The sequence below is a fragment of the Aspergillus costaricaensis genome, assembly GCF_003184835.1.
Source record: "Aspergillus costaricaensis CBS 115574 unplaced genomic scaffold BO79scaffold_9, whole genome shotgun sequence".
NCBI lineage: Eukaryota > Fungi > Ascomycota > Eurotiomycetes > Eurotiales > Aspergillaceae > Aspergillus > Aspergillus costaricensis.
The window spans coordinates 938063-948868 of NW_020291809.1; the positions used below are offsets into that span (position 1 = coordinate 938063).

Here is a 10806-nt window from a genome sequence, read left to right on the forward strand (position 1 = left end):
GGCTTAGCCCGGCCCAACATCCGCGCAGCTGGTCGCCGTCACACCTGCAGTTTCCTCCCGTCACTTTTCTACTTTTCTCTGGTTCACGCTTTCCACTCTTCGATTTATTACTAGATCTTTGCTGTGTTTTTAGCGCTCAAAATGTCCCTGTTGTGATCTTGCTTCGAGCTACAACCCCTTCGTGCGGTTTTCCCATACTTGTACTCATACTCCGACGCGACAAGCAAGTCGGAAAGCATCTCGCCGTTGTTAAGCACTAACGCGACGGTTTGCTGCATGAATTTGTTTTGCTTTTCGCCATCATACTTATTAATTTTAATGAGCCGTTGCTAGTCCGACTGGTCCGAAGCAACAGAAGAGGAGCTTGAAACAAAATCTTTAAACATTCCATCCACCATGCGTCTCCATCTTATCATCCAGCGCCACGGCCTCCCCGTCACGCGCATTCTTTGGACAACGTCACCGCCGTCTCTTTTCGGCCACAATGCGCCCAGTGCTTCGTCCATGCTTCCTGCCGCATCTTCTGCGCTGGCTTCGACGCGTGCACCTAATGCGCTGTTTTCCAATGGCGGGTACACGATCGCGCAGCTCCTGGAAGATGTGAATGAGGTTATCCCGCTTGAGACGGAACCAGCTTTGTTTGATACGGAGTGCAGTGGACAGTGGGGTCTCGAGGATTATGTCGTCGAAGTTGGGGGATCGGAGTGTTTGCATTTTATGGAAGTGGAAGGCTTGTTGCGGGACGGTGATGAAATCCTGTAAGTGGTCGTCCCTATGCCGGTTGCCATTGTCCTGGCTCTGGCAAATTTGCTCTTGGATTGAAACTCATCATTTTCTTCTTCTGGCAGGATACGCGCCCTCCAAATCTCAGACCTTCGAGCCAGACGGCTTTCTGGTCGCCATCAAATATCGTCCGACGGCAAACACCTCATTGATGGAGTCCCTTTTGGGAAGCCATTCCTGAAAAGACCTACGTCGTCAAGGCCGGCGATTACGATCCCTCCGAGAAAGAAACGACGCACTAGCGCTGCGGGCTGGGACTATGGATCACGCTACGAGGAGGAAGATACCGAATGGGCGCCGAATAATCAAGTGGGCTTTGCAAGAGAGCTTCCTGTGATCAGGTCGAATGAGCAGCCGCAGGAGAAGAGGGGTGATGAATACACGGACGCATATCAGGACGATTATGAAGATTACCACGAGCCTGAAGACGATGGTAATGGGACAGTCATCCGACATGCTATTGACGAGACACATGATCAAGCTTCGGAAAGTGACTCAGATGAATTAAACATCAACCCCGAAGACTTGGCAGAAGAGCTGAAGGGACTGGAGGAAGATCTGGAGATATCCCCTATGCCTATGGCGGAAGACATTGATGTTGAGCAAGCGGGCTATCCGCTGCGCTCCAGACCCAGTATCCATCAATCGGCCCCAAGAAAGAGCTCTCTTGCCCATCCATCTAGTCAAGAGTCTTCTATACCCGACGGTACTCGCAGGGATTCAAAGGCAGTGACATTTGAAGATCAGAAAGAAAATCCGTCTGTTGTGGAATCAAATACTACCGTTGCCAGCAAAGTCATCTCAATCCCAGAGGATGCTACGGGATCGGCTTCAGATACGAGCGATAGCTCATCCGCAAGCGATACGAGCGAGACCAGCGACTCTAGCGACTCAGAGGATTCCAGCAATGCAAGTGATTCATCTTCCGATGATGACTCCGGATCGGAGGCTTCTACATCTGATTCAGAAGAAGATTCAAGCTCTGACTCTGATGATGACATGTCCACGTCCGAATCGGAGGACGAGCTTTCGGACTCTGATGTAGATGTGCAGTTGCGCACGAAGACCAATCCTCCGGGAGCGGGCTCTCTGAGAACCAAGAAAAGCAATGAGCGTAACAAGATGCGACGCAGGTTAGCAAAACTGAAGGAGCTTGGTGCCCTGCCCGCACAGGCCGATTTTGCTGCTCTTCGTGACTGGGAAGAGGCCAATGGACGTTCATACTACATTCCTGAAGATAAACACGATTCCAAGGAACAAGAACGTGCGGAGTTTGAAGCAAAGCGACAGAAGCTACTCCGTGATCTTGCATCAGGGGGAGTCGATGTCACTGAGGTGAAGCAAAAGGAAATTGCTTCTCCACAGAGCGTCAAGGCTATCGACCAAAAACAGTCTGCAACCGATATTGCCAATGGTGAAGACGAAGCCGAGCCACTTTCCAAGCGGCGTACTCTTGATGTTGCCAGCTCCAGGAGAATGCTCTTTGGCTCACTGGGTGTGAGAACCCCACGGACCAAAGAAGACGAGGAAGCTACTCGGAGAAAGCTTGCAGGCAAGGTCAACAACCAGGTTCAACCTTCAAAGTCCCTGAAAGAAGACACGGTTAAAGCGCCTGAAAGCGATTCGGAAGAGAACTGGCAAGACAAGTTGATCCTCCGGGCTACCGAGTGTATCTATGACGATATTGAGCTGACCGCTCCGCCATTTCCCTTCGAGCAGCGCTGGGACGCTGAAGCTGGTGATATCATCAGGCAGCGCAAAGGTTGGGGCAAGAAGAGAAGACGGCGGCAGCAACTTCAAGTTTACGATGGGGACGAAGGATATGAAAATGGCGATTACGGCTATTCCGTGGGCGACTATTCCGTCGGCGATCTACAACTAAACTACGATGATGCCGAGCAACCGAATGGAGACATGGAAGGGGTGGAGCATGCTGCAGAGCAGCCCGTAGAGGAGCAATTTGAGGAACCGGCAGACGACCTCCCTGCTCTGCCCAACGACCCAGCCTCTCTACAGGACATGGGTGTGGATAGCTTGAAGAAGGGCTCGATCATTGCTTTCCGACAGCTGGAAATTTCCAAGGCTACGGGCTGGCAGCCCACGGTTTCGGGATACCGAGCCGCCAAGATCCACGAGGTCTTTGAACACGATATCATCAAAATCCGGTTAGCCAAGCGTGACCGACGAGAGGCACGGGATGACCAGGACTGGGATGAGGAGAATGATAGGCCGCAATACAGTGGATTTGAAATGCCCGGGATGGACGAAGAGGAGGACGACGGCTTCCGAGAGTTGTCATTTGCCGACCTGATTGAACCCAAGCTTCTCCGATCTGCTGACGCTGCAGGTCTTGGGAATGCTGGGAAATCCAGCATGTCAGTACACTAATTTCCTTACACTCGTCTGGCGTTCCTGCGCTCACCCGACCAAGCTCCCGTGCAACAGAGGAGCCCAGTCCAATCGAATCCGAAGACACACGCGGGTACGAGGACCGCCAGCCCCCAGTGCGAAACGTGGAAAGGGAAGGGACTATCTCCGATGAGAAGTTATTGAACCAAAAGCCTATTGACCACACGGAGGGTTCGGCCGTGCACTCTAGCCCCATCAAGTCACCGCATTTTGACGGGTTTCAGTCGCCTCCCGCGAACTTGACAACCGGGTCGAAAAGTAGCCATGAAGACCAGGTGTCCAGATCTACACCTCCGGCAGGACAGGACAGCGAGAATGGCCGGAACGGTCGACAGCCGGAGGATGCCCCCGAGATCAAGGACCCTCCATCGACCTTGCACTCGATGCTTCTCCCCGATGACGCCAATAACGGTGGTTCTGCAGCCAACGCGTCAGAAGACGATCTCCAAATGATCAGTAGCCCCGTGAGTATGATGTCTTTCAACTGCCTGATGGAAACGTACTTTCCCCCGGCGGTCAAGAGAGAGACATCCGCCGCGCCTGCTAAGGAAGAGCCTCGGTCGCCTTCCATCGTTCCCAATCCCTTCTACGAGATCGACAAGGCGGAGGAGGAACGACAGCGACGACAGGCGTCTCGCAAGGGGCGGCGCAGTAGCAATCCGGACGGTGGAAACGGGACGATGGAGCTCATGTCCCTAGCGGGATCGATGTCTCCCGTACCGAGACCATCTCCCCGAGTGAAATTACAAGCGGTGGAGGAACCGTCATCGATCAGCGTTGTCCCGGAGAGTGTGCCGCAGCCTTACCAAGACGATCCGGAGCCGTCACAGCGGTCTGAGGTGGTGGACCTGACACAATCGAGCCCGCCGGTGTCCCCGGGAGGTAGTGATGAAGACTATGCACGCTCACATCGACTTCCCCGAGGGTCCGGATGGGTACAGAAGAACATTCCTCGAACCTTACGGGTGACGCGACAATCACTGGGCCGACGAAGGAATGGAAGCAGGTGAGATGACAGTCAATGGTTTGGTCGGGAGTTGTACGGATGGATAGGTGGATGGGCGGATGTACATGCTGTTTGTAAATATGATGATCCCCTGCTGTGTATAATCCTTCCGGAGGATCCATGGGGTAATGCATGATGAGTTTCGTTTGTCGTAATGCTTTTCTTTCGGAAGTATCTACTGTGTACTCCGTAACTTGTTCTGAATCCATAGTGCTGAAGGTCCCCACCTGGGAGGTGGATGAGGCCCCACTCGCCCGGATCAGTCTGACAAAACACGAGTGCTGATTGGAGAAGAGGGGGCCATGGCAGCGACGTCATTGACGTGGGTTGATGGACGAACCGGGAAGGCACGACTTCAACATTGACAGGAAAGATGAAGGAAGGCGCAACTGGTGGTATGGTATTATGTTGTATCGGGTGTGTTTTGAGGGTCTGATTCCATGGCAGTTCCGTCGGAATGGGCGGGCTTCTTTATGTCATGGTCCTTAGGTGTATTACTACTACTATCTACTCTCTTCGAGTGACTTAACCGATAAATAAAGCTCCCCAATGGCCATGGCATCATAAGATCGATGTCTACTTACTATTAATACTTCAATTCTTGACTAGCTTGCTTACTTACTACTACTATTAGTAGTCACCTTTGCGTGCTTGTCCCCTTCCAATTAATACTACCTATCTCCCCTCATGCCCCGACCCCTCCTCCTCCCTAGTACTGCTGCTGCCCGTCAGAGCTTCTTCCTTCGTGCTTCAGCTCGTTGGTCCCCTCGCTGCCCCTCATCCTCCTCGATTCATTTTCCCTCTTCATCCGCCCGCATCCCCCTCCGCTGCTGTCGTTGCAGTTGTTGGAACTCGGCTCTCTGTCGCTGCTCCTGCTGTGCTCACCCCACTTCGGCTTCTTCTAGATCTTTCACTACTTTATCCTTCTCTATTAATAAATTAAACCCCTCCTCTCTCCCCATCCATCCCTCCTTACGAGCATCATCCCTACGTGCACCCTTCTCCACCAATTCCCTCAAAATGGCCCAGGACTACAAACTCAAGGACATCACGTCCCTGGCGGACGTCAAGGACATGGACAAGGTCGAGTGTGAAGTCGACGGTATTCAGGATGGCAAGGTCCTCTTGGTTAGGTATAATGGTCAGGTTCACGCTATGACCCCTAAATGTACCCACTATGGTGCTCCTTTGAAGTTGGGTGTCGTGGCTCCTGAGGGGAGGATTACTTGTCCTTGGCATGGTGGTATGTTATTATTCTTACTGTTTTATTGTTGATACCCTTTGGGTATAGATGAGGATAAAGAGTTAACGTCGATGTGGTATAGCTTGCTTTAATGTCGAAACTGGTGATGTTGAGGATGCGCCGGCCCCGAATGCGTTGAAGAAGTTCGAGGTGTTTGAGAAGAATGGCGCTGTTTATATCAATGCCAATGAAGCCGATGTTAAGGCGGCTCAGAGGGATCCTGCTGTCAAGTGCAGTGCTTCGCAGCAGGAGAAGTTGGTCGTTGTTGGCGGGTAAGTCCAGTCATTTGAGTAAGTTAGGGTCAGATGTTAATGGAGCGCCTACAGTGGAAGTGGTACCTTTGGTGTGGTCCAGGCGATCCGTGAAATGAAGTACAAGGGTGCCATCACTGTCATCACCCGCGAACCGAACCTCATTATTGATCGTACGAAGCTGTCCAAGGCGCTGATTGCGGATGCTGCTAAGATCCAGTGGCGGCCTGAGGAGTGGTACAAGGAAGCTTCTATTGAGGTCGCCCATGATGATGTGACGGGCGTTGATTTCCAGAAGAAGACGGTGACTACTAAGTCTGGCAAGTCGTACCCTTACACCAAGCTGGTCCTTGCGACAGGAGGTGTGCCGCGCACCCTCCCTCTGGAAGGCTTCAAGGACCTTGGAAACATCTTCGTGCTCCGCACCATTCCGGACGTGCAGGCCATTCACCAGGCACTGGGCGAGCAGAAGAACAAGAAGGTCGTTGTCATTGGCAGCTCTTTCATTGGTATGGAGGTGGGCAACTGCCTTGCCAAGGAGAACGACGTCACCATCGTCGGCATGGAGAAGGCCCCAATGGAGCGTGTAATGGGCGAGCAGGTCGGCCGCATCTTCCAGGGTAACCTGGAGAAGGCGGGCGTCAAGTTCAAGCTCTCCGCCAGCGTGGACAAGGCAACTCCCTCCAGCAGCGATTCCAGCAAGGTCGGCGCAGTCCACCTGAAAGACGGCACCGTGCTTCCAGCTGACTTGGTCATCCTCGGAGTGGGAGTGCGTCCCGCGACTGACTTCCTTCAAGGCAACCCATCCGTTACCCTCGAGGAGGATGGGTCCATCAAGACCAATGAGCACTTTGCGGTCCCCGGACTGAACGACGACGTCTTTGCTATCGGTGATATCGCCACCTACCCGTACCACGGGCCAGGAGCAGACCAGGACAAGGGCACATACACCCGTATCGAGCACTGGAACGTGGCCCAAAACGCCGGACGCGGAGTAGCACGCGCAATTGTCCACAGCGGATCATTGCAATCCCTCAAGCCCAAGGCGTTCATCCCCATCTTCTGGTCCGCCCTGGGTGCCCAGCTTCGCTACTGCGGAAGCACTGTGGGTGGATGGGACGACCTGGTGATGAAGGGAGAGCCCGAGAACGCCAAGTTCGCTGCGTATTACTGCAAGGGAGACACGGTGGTGGCCGTTGCTACGATGGGTATGGACCCGGTGATGGTCAAGAGTGCCGAACTGATGCGGCGGAAGAACATGCCGACCAAGTCGCAGATCCAGAGTGGTGTGGATGTGTTGACTGTGGGTGTGCCTGAGTCTGTGAGGATCTAGTTGTATTTAATTGGCCATGATAATGAATCTATTGCAATGAAAGACGAGTATTTATAGTTCATAACGTAACTATATGATATATATACTTCGTAGCTTCAGAGTAACCCGTAGTATCCTAGCACCCAACTATGACTACTGTCTTTCCAACTGGTATTTGAACATCATACGCCTATTAGTATTATTTGAGAGCCCGAAATACATTGGCATAGATGTCTTAGACCAAGCAGCCTCTTGCAATGCGCATGGCTTCATGATTCCTCTTCTCTAACCCCTCAGAAGTACTCCAGCCTTGATATATCATCAACGACAACAACATGACAGGCATAAAATCAGATAAACCAAATCTTTTTGATATTCCCATCTAACGCCAACCACAAACAAAGCTGAATACGATACACACACACATACACAAAAAAAAGAAAGAAAAGAAAAGAGAAATACTATATAACATGCACACATACTTATAAACAAGTCAAGTTATTCCACCTCCCACCCCATCCTACTCTTATCATTCAATCAACACTTACTCCCTAGACTTCTCCTTCTTCGAAGACTTGGACTTCTTCTCTTTCTTCTCCTTCTTCTCCTTCGACGAAGACTTCTTCACCTTACTAGGCGACTCCTCCACATGCACATCCACCACCTCCGGCTCCAGCTCCGGCGCCACCGACGCAGAAGCAGACCGAATGGCCAAAGCACCAGACATGGTCGTCACTGAGCCTAGTTTTCTGGGTGTCATGCCGGTAGATCCACTACCACCACCGTAGGAGCTAGAAGAAGCAGAAGAAGAAACTACACCCGTCCTCTCCTCCTCCAGAACCCTCTTCTCCTCCTCCTCATCCAGCATCGTACCCTCAATGCTCAGGAATCCGCTCTCCCGCTCCGACCCAGGAATCACATCCACATCCACGACCCGGAACTTGATCGTGCCGCGCACACGGTGGCCAGACACCGACTGGAAGTATCCTTCTGCGGCGGCGGTTTCGTCGTCGTCGTAGTCGCCTGTGGTATTGTCGTTGGTAGAGGTGGAAGTAGGATCCGTATCAGCGAGAGGGTTTACATCCTCGGCGAGGGCGATGGGACGGAAAAGTTCCTTGGCGGGGTCGAAGGCAGATTTATTCTTCTGTCCTTCGGAGGTGGAGGAGGAGTCGCTGTCTTCATTGTCGTTGTTGTCCTCCTGTTCTGTAGCGGAGGTGGTGGATGTCTGCTGCTGCTGCTCTTCTTCCAATTCCTCGCCGGGAGGAATCCACTTCCAGCTCGGGGGTAGACGTTTCCGCTCAATGCCTACGGAGAACAGGTTCAGGACAATGGCGCCCAGGAAACCTTCCGATTGCACGTTCACCCATCCTTCGAGGATCTGGCCGCGCTGGGGCCGGAATACAAGGAAGGTCGCCGTGAGGTAGACGTACAGGACGCCGTATTCGCCGGCGGTGCGGGCGAGAGTCAGTGGTTGCGGGAGGTTGGGGTCTTCGGCGTTGACGATGTTGGTGGATGAGGGCGGCGGGGTGCTGGAGATTGAGGCATTGGAGTAGGCGAGGACGATGCCTTTCAGGGGGGCGTAGTAGGTGAGGAGGAGCGGGGAGAGGTGCTCTGCTAGCAGGGAGGCTAGGGCGTGGGTTGGAGAGATGGAGATCGGAGAGAGTGGGAGGTAGAGCGTTGCGGTGGTGAGGGTGTAGGGGGAGTCGGGGGTCGTGGGTTTGCTAGTACTGGTGTTGGTGCTGGTCTTGGACTGGGATTTCTTGCTGCTCTTCTTGCTGCTGGTGGCATCGCTTTCGTGCTTGCGCTTCTTCTTGCTGGGTGATGTGGTGTCCTTGTGTTTGCGCTTGCGGTCTTTTTCGGGCGAGGATTGTCTGGCTGGCCCTGTCGGGTGGGGGTCGAGGTCCATTGCGTCGAGGGCCATTGTGTCGATTGGGGAGGGGGTATTGGCGGCGCAATGGAGGGCAGGTTGTGTTGATTGATTTGATGCCGGTAGAACTCGATGCCTTTTTTTTTCCCTCTTGACTTTTTTTTTTTTCTTTTCGGATTTGCGAGTGGAGGCGGGCGGTGGGGTGGGCGGTGAGGCGGGCTTCTATCCGGAGTGGGTGTTTAGTTGGAGGCATAGAGATAGACAGACAGCTTCTGGACCAGCATTTTGGTCGTTTTCGCTCTTTGGTACTGTTGGTATTTGGTTACTGGTTTGATGGAGGCTTGAATATTGTCTGTTCTGTTGAGATATCATCCCGCCCATGTCGTCGCTTCTCTCTTTCTTCGGTTGGGCTGTCCTCCCAAACGTGAGTACCGTGTCCATTCCCTCCGCAGTTCTATAAGCGCCGTGTTGCGCAGTACGAAATACACAGTCGTTAACAACACTCGCATCAGTACGTCACCTCCATTGTCCAGAGCGTCTACTATGGCATCACCATCCGTGCAGGCGAACCCCGCCCTCAGCCCGGCACTCCGCGCTATGCGCGACACCGCCGGCGCATCTACATCCTCGTCGTGACCAGCTACCTCCTCTACACTCTCTACGAGACCTTCCATCGCGTACAAGTCGCAGGCGACTTCTACCGCGCCCTGGGGGTCTCTCCATTTGCCGATGAACGCACTATCAAGTCGCGCTTCCGTCGTCTGGCTGCCCAGCACCACCCAGATAAGGCCGGCGGCGCCGTGTCCGACAGCTACTTTGTGTATCTGCGACTGGCGCAGGATACGCTCCTCGACCCTGTAAAGCGGGTCGCGTATGATATGTACGGCCCGGACATGTTGAATTGGGGCGATAAGAGGACCCTGCAGGAGTTTGTGATGGCTGGGTTGCAGCGGTCCCTGCCGCAGTATGTGATCGGGTTGGTTACTATTGTGGTGCTGCAGTTTACGTATTGGTCGGAGTGGGGGCGCTATGTGAGTTTGCTCATTTCCTTTCTCTTTCCTGAAATGCGGTTCTTCGACTTGGGCTTGGGTTGTATGGTGGCTAACGGTGGATGCTTCGTCTAGTGGCGCTACTTCACCTTCGCTGCGCTGGTTACCCTCGAGTCGATCCTACTTACACGTCCTACGGCATTACTACTCCCGTGGAGCTATATCCCCGCCGGATTGCAGGGTTTGCTGGGATTCTCGTCCAAGGGCCCCGAGTTTTATCTCCTGCCGTTTCAGATCCTGACGCTGGCCCAGCGTGCCTCGGTCACTCTGCACATCTTCATCTCGCAGGTCACGCCGCCGGAGATTAGTAAACGGGCGTCGTCTGCCCCGGGCGATCGTCTGCATCCGCAGACCATGCAGAAACTGGGTCAGCTGGCGCAGCTCTCCCGGGCGACGGATGGCGAAGCGACTCGGCTGCTGCAGTTGGGGTTTGCGCCGTTCAAGGGTGATCGTGAGGGCGTGACGGCGCTGCGGAAGGGCATGAAGGAGGCGCTGGTGCTGGGCAGTGTTCGGGCTAGTCCGGGAGTGCAGCAGGCGGTTGGGGAGGTGATTCGACGGAAGAAACAGGGAAAGGCGGATTGAAGTGATGAAGTGAGGTAGATTGAAGATATTGTATTTTCTTTTTGATAGTAAAATAAATCTTTCTTAGTTGAATATATATTCAGTTCGAATGGAGTGATGCAATAGTAGTATGATTGTTGGTATTACTCCCTACATTCACCCGGTAGATTAATCAGAACGATGGTGGTGTCGATCTTACACAATAGTAGTGAATTAAATGTCCGGCTTAGAATTCAGCCATGAGGCGATCAAAATGATTAGCATCCTTATTGGCAGTTGCCGCGGTGAATGCGTGGCCTGTTTCACTCTCAGCAATCTAGCCTAT

The 10806-nt window shown here is 53.2% G+C and overlaps 4 protein-coding genes across 4 annotated transcripts; 3 read left to right on the forward strand and 1 right to left on the reverse strand.

Moving 5' to 3' along the window:
• Positions 1-109: 109 nt before the first annotated feature.
• BO79DRAFT_286386 (uncharacterized protein) lies at positions 110-4335 on the forward strand. The gene is made up of 3 exons (XM_025688466.1): positions 110-758; positions 849-3158; positions 3215-4335. The coding sequence occupies exons 1-3, from the start codon at positions 397-399 to the stop codon at positions 4200-4202; spliced, it is 3660 nt and encodes a 1219-aa protein (XP_025541823.1). The 5' UTR covers positions 110-396; the 3' UTR covers positions 4203-4335.
• Positions 4336-4802: 467 nt separating this feature from the next.
• nfr1 (putative AIF-like mitochondrial oxidoreductase (Nfrl)) lies at positions 4803-7082 on the forward strand. Its single transcript, XM_025682353.1, has 3 exons — positions 4803-5441; positions 5524-5713; positions 5768-7082. The coding sequence occupies exons 1-3, from the start codon at positions 5219-5221 to the stop codon at positions 7023-7025; spliced, it is 1671 nt and encodes a 556-aa protein (XP_025541824.1). The 5' UTR covers positions 4803-5218; the 3' UTR covers positions 7026-7082.
• A 307-nt stretch (positions 7083-7389) lies between these two features.
• Positions 7390-8994, reverse strand: BO79DRAFT_208272 (DNA-directed RNA polymerase I subunit RPA43). Its single transcript, XM_025682354.1, has one exon. The coding sequence runs from the start codon at positions 8923-8925 to the stop codon at positions 7549-7551; it is 1377 nt and encodes a 458-aa protein (XP_025541825.1). The 5' UTR covers positions 8926-8994; the 3' UTR covers positions 7390-7548.
• A 154-nt stretch (positions 8995-9148) lies between these two features.
• BO79DRAFT_286389 (J domain-containing protein) lies at positions 9149-10516 on the forward strand. Its single transcript, XM_025688467.1, has 3 exons — positions 9149-9295; positions 9384-9902; positions 9996-10516. Exons 1-3 carry the CDS (start codon positions 9251-9253, stop codon positions 10500-10502), a joined length of 1071 nt encoding a protein of 356 aa, XP_025541826.1. The 5' UTR covers positions 9149-9250; the 3' UTR covers positions 10503-10516.
• Positions 10517-10806: the final 290 nt, after the last annotated feature.

What these genes read in the sequence shown, in the direction of transcription:
- BO79DRAFT_286386 (XM_025688466.1), top strand. Translation starts at nt 397, where the DNA reads ATGCGTCTCCATCTTATCATCCAGCGCCACGGCCTCCCCGTCACGCGC. An exon ending in CGGGACGGTGATGAAATCCT is followed by an intron (nt 759 to 848) that starts GTAAGTGGTCGT and finishes TTCTTCTGGCAG; the next exon opens with GATACGCGCCCTCCAAATCT. An exon ending in AATGCTGGGAAATCCAGCAT is followed by an intron (nt 3,159 to 3,214) that starts GTCAGTACACTA and finishes CACCCGACCAAG; the next exon opens with CTCCCGTGCAACAGAGGAGC.
- nfr1 (XM_025682353.1), top strand. Translation starts at nt 5,219, where the DNA reads ATGGCCCAGGACTACAAACTCAAGGACATCACGTCCCTGGCGGACGTC. An exon ending in TACTTGTCCTTGGCATGGTG is followed by an intron (nt 5,442 to 5,523) that starts GTATGTTATTAT and finishes GATGTGGTATAG; the next exon opens with CTTGCTTTAATGTCGAAACT. An exon ending in AAGTTGGTCGTTGTTGGCGG is followed by an intron (nt 5,714 to 5,767) that starts GTAAGTCCAGTC and finishes GAGCGCCTACAG; the next exon opens with TGGAAGTGGTACCTTTGGTG.
- BO79DRAFT_208272 (XM_025682354.1), bottom strand. Translation starts at nt 8,925, where the DNA reads ATGGCCCTCGACGCAATGGACCTCGACCCCCACCCGACAGGGCCAGCC.
- BO79DRAFT_286389 (XM_025688467.1), top strand. Translation starts at nt 9,251, where the DNA reads ATGTCGTCGCTTCTCTCTTTCTTCGGTTGGGCTGTCCTCCCAAAC. An exon ending in GTTGGGCTGTCCTCCCAAAC is followed by an intron (nt 9,296 to 9,383) that starts GTGAGTACCGTG and finishes CACTCGCATCAG; the next exon opens with TACGTCACCTCCATTGTCCA. An exon ending in GGTCGGAGTGGGGGCGCTAT is followed by an intron (nt 9,903 to 9,995) that starts GTGAGTTTGCTC and finishes TGCTTCGTCTAG; the next exon opens with TGGCGCTACTTCACCTTCGC.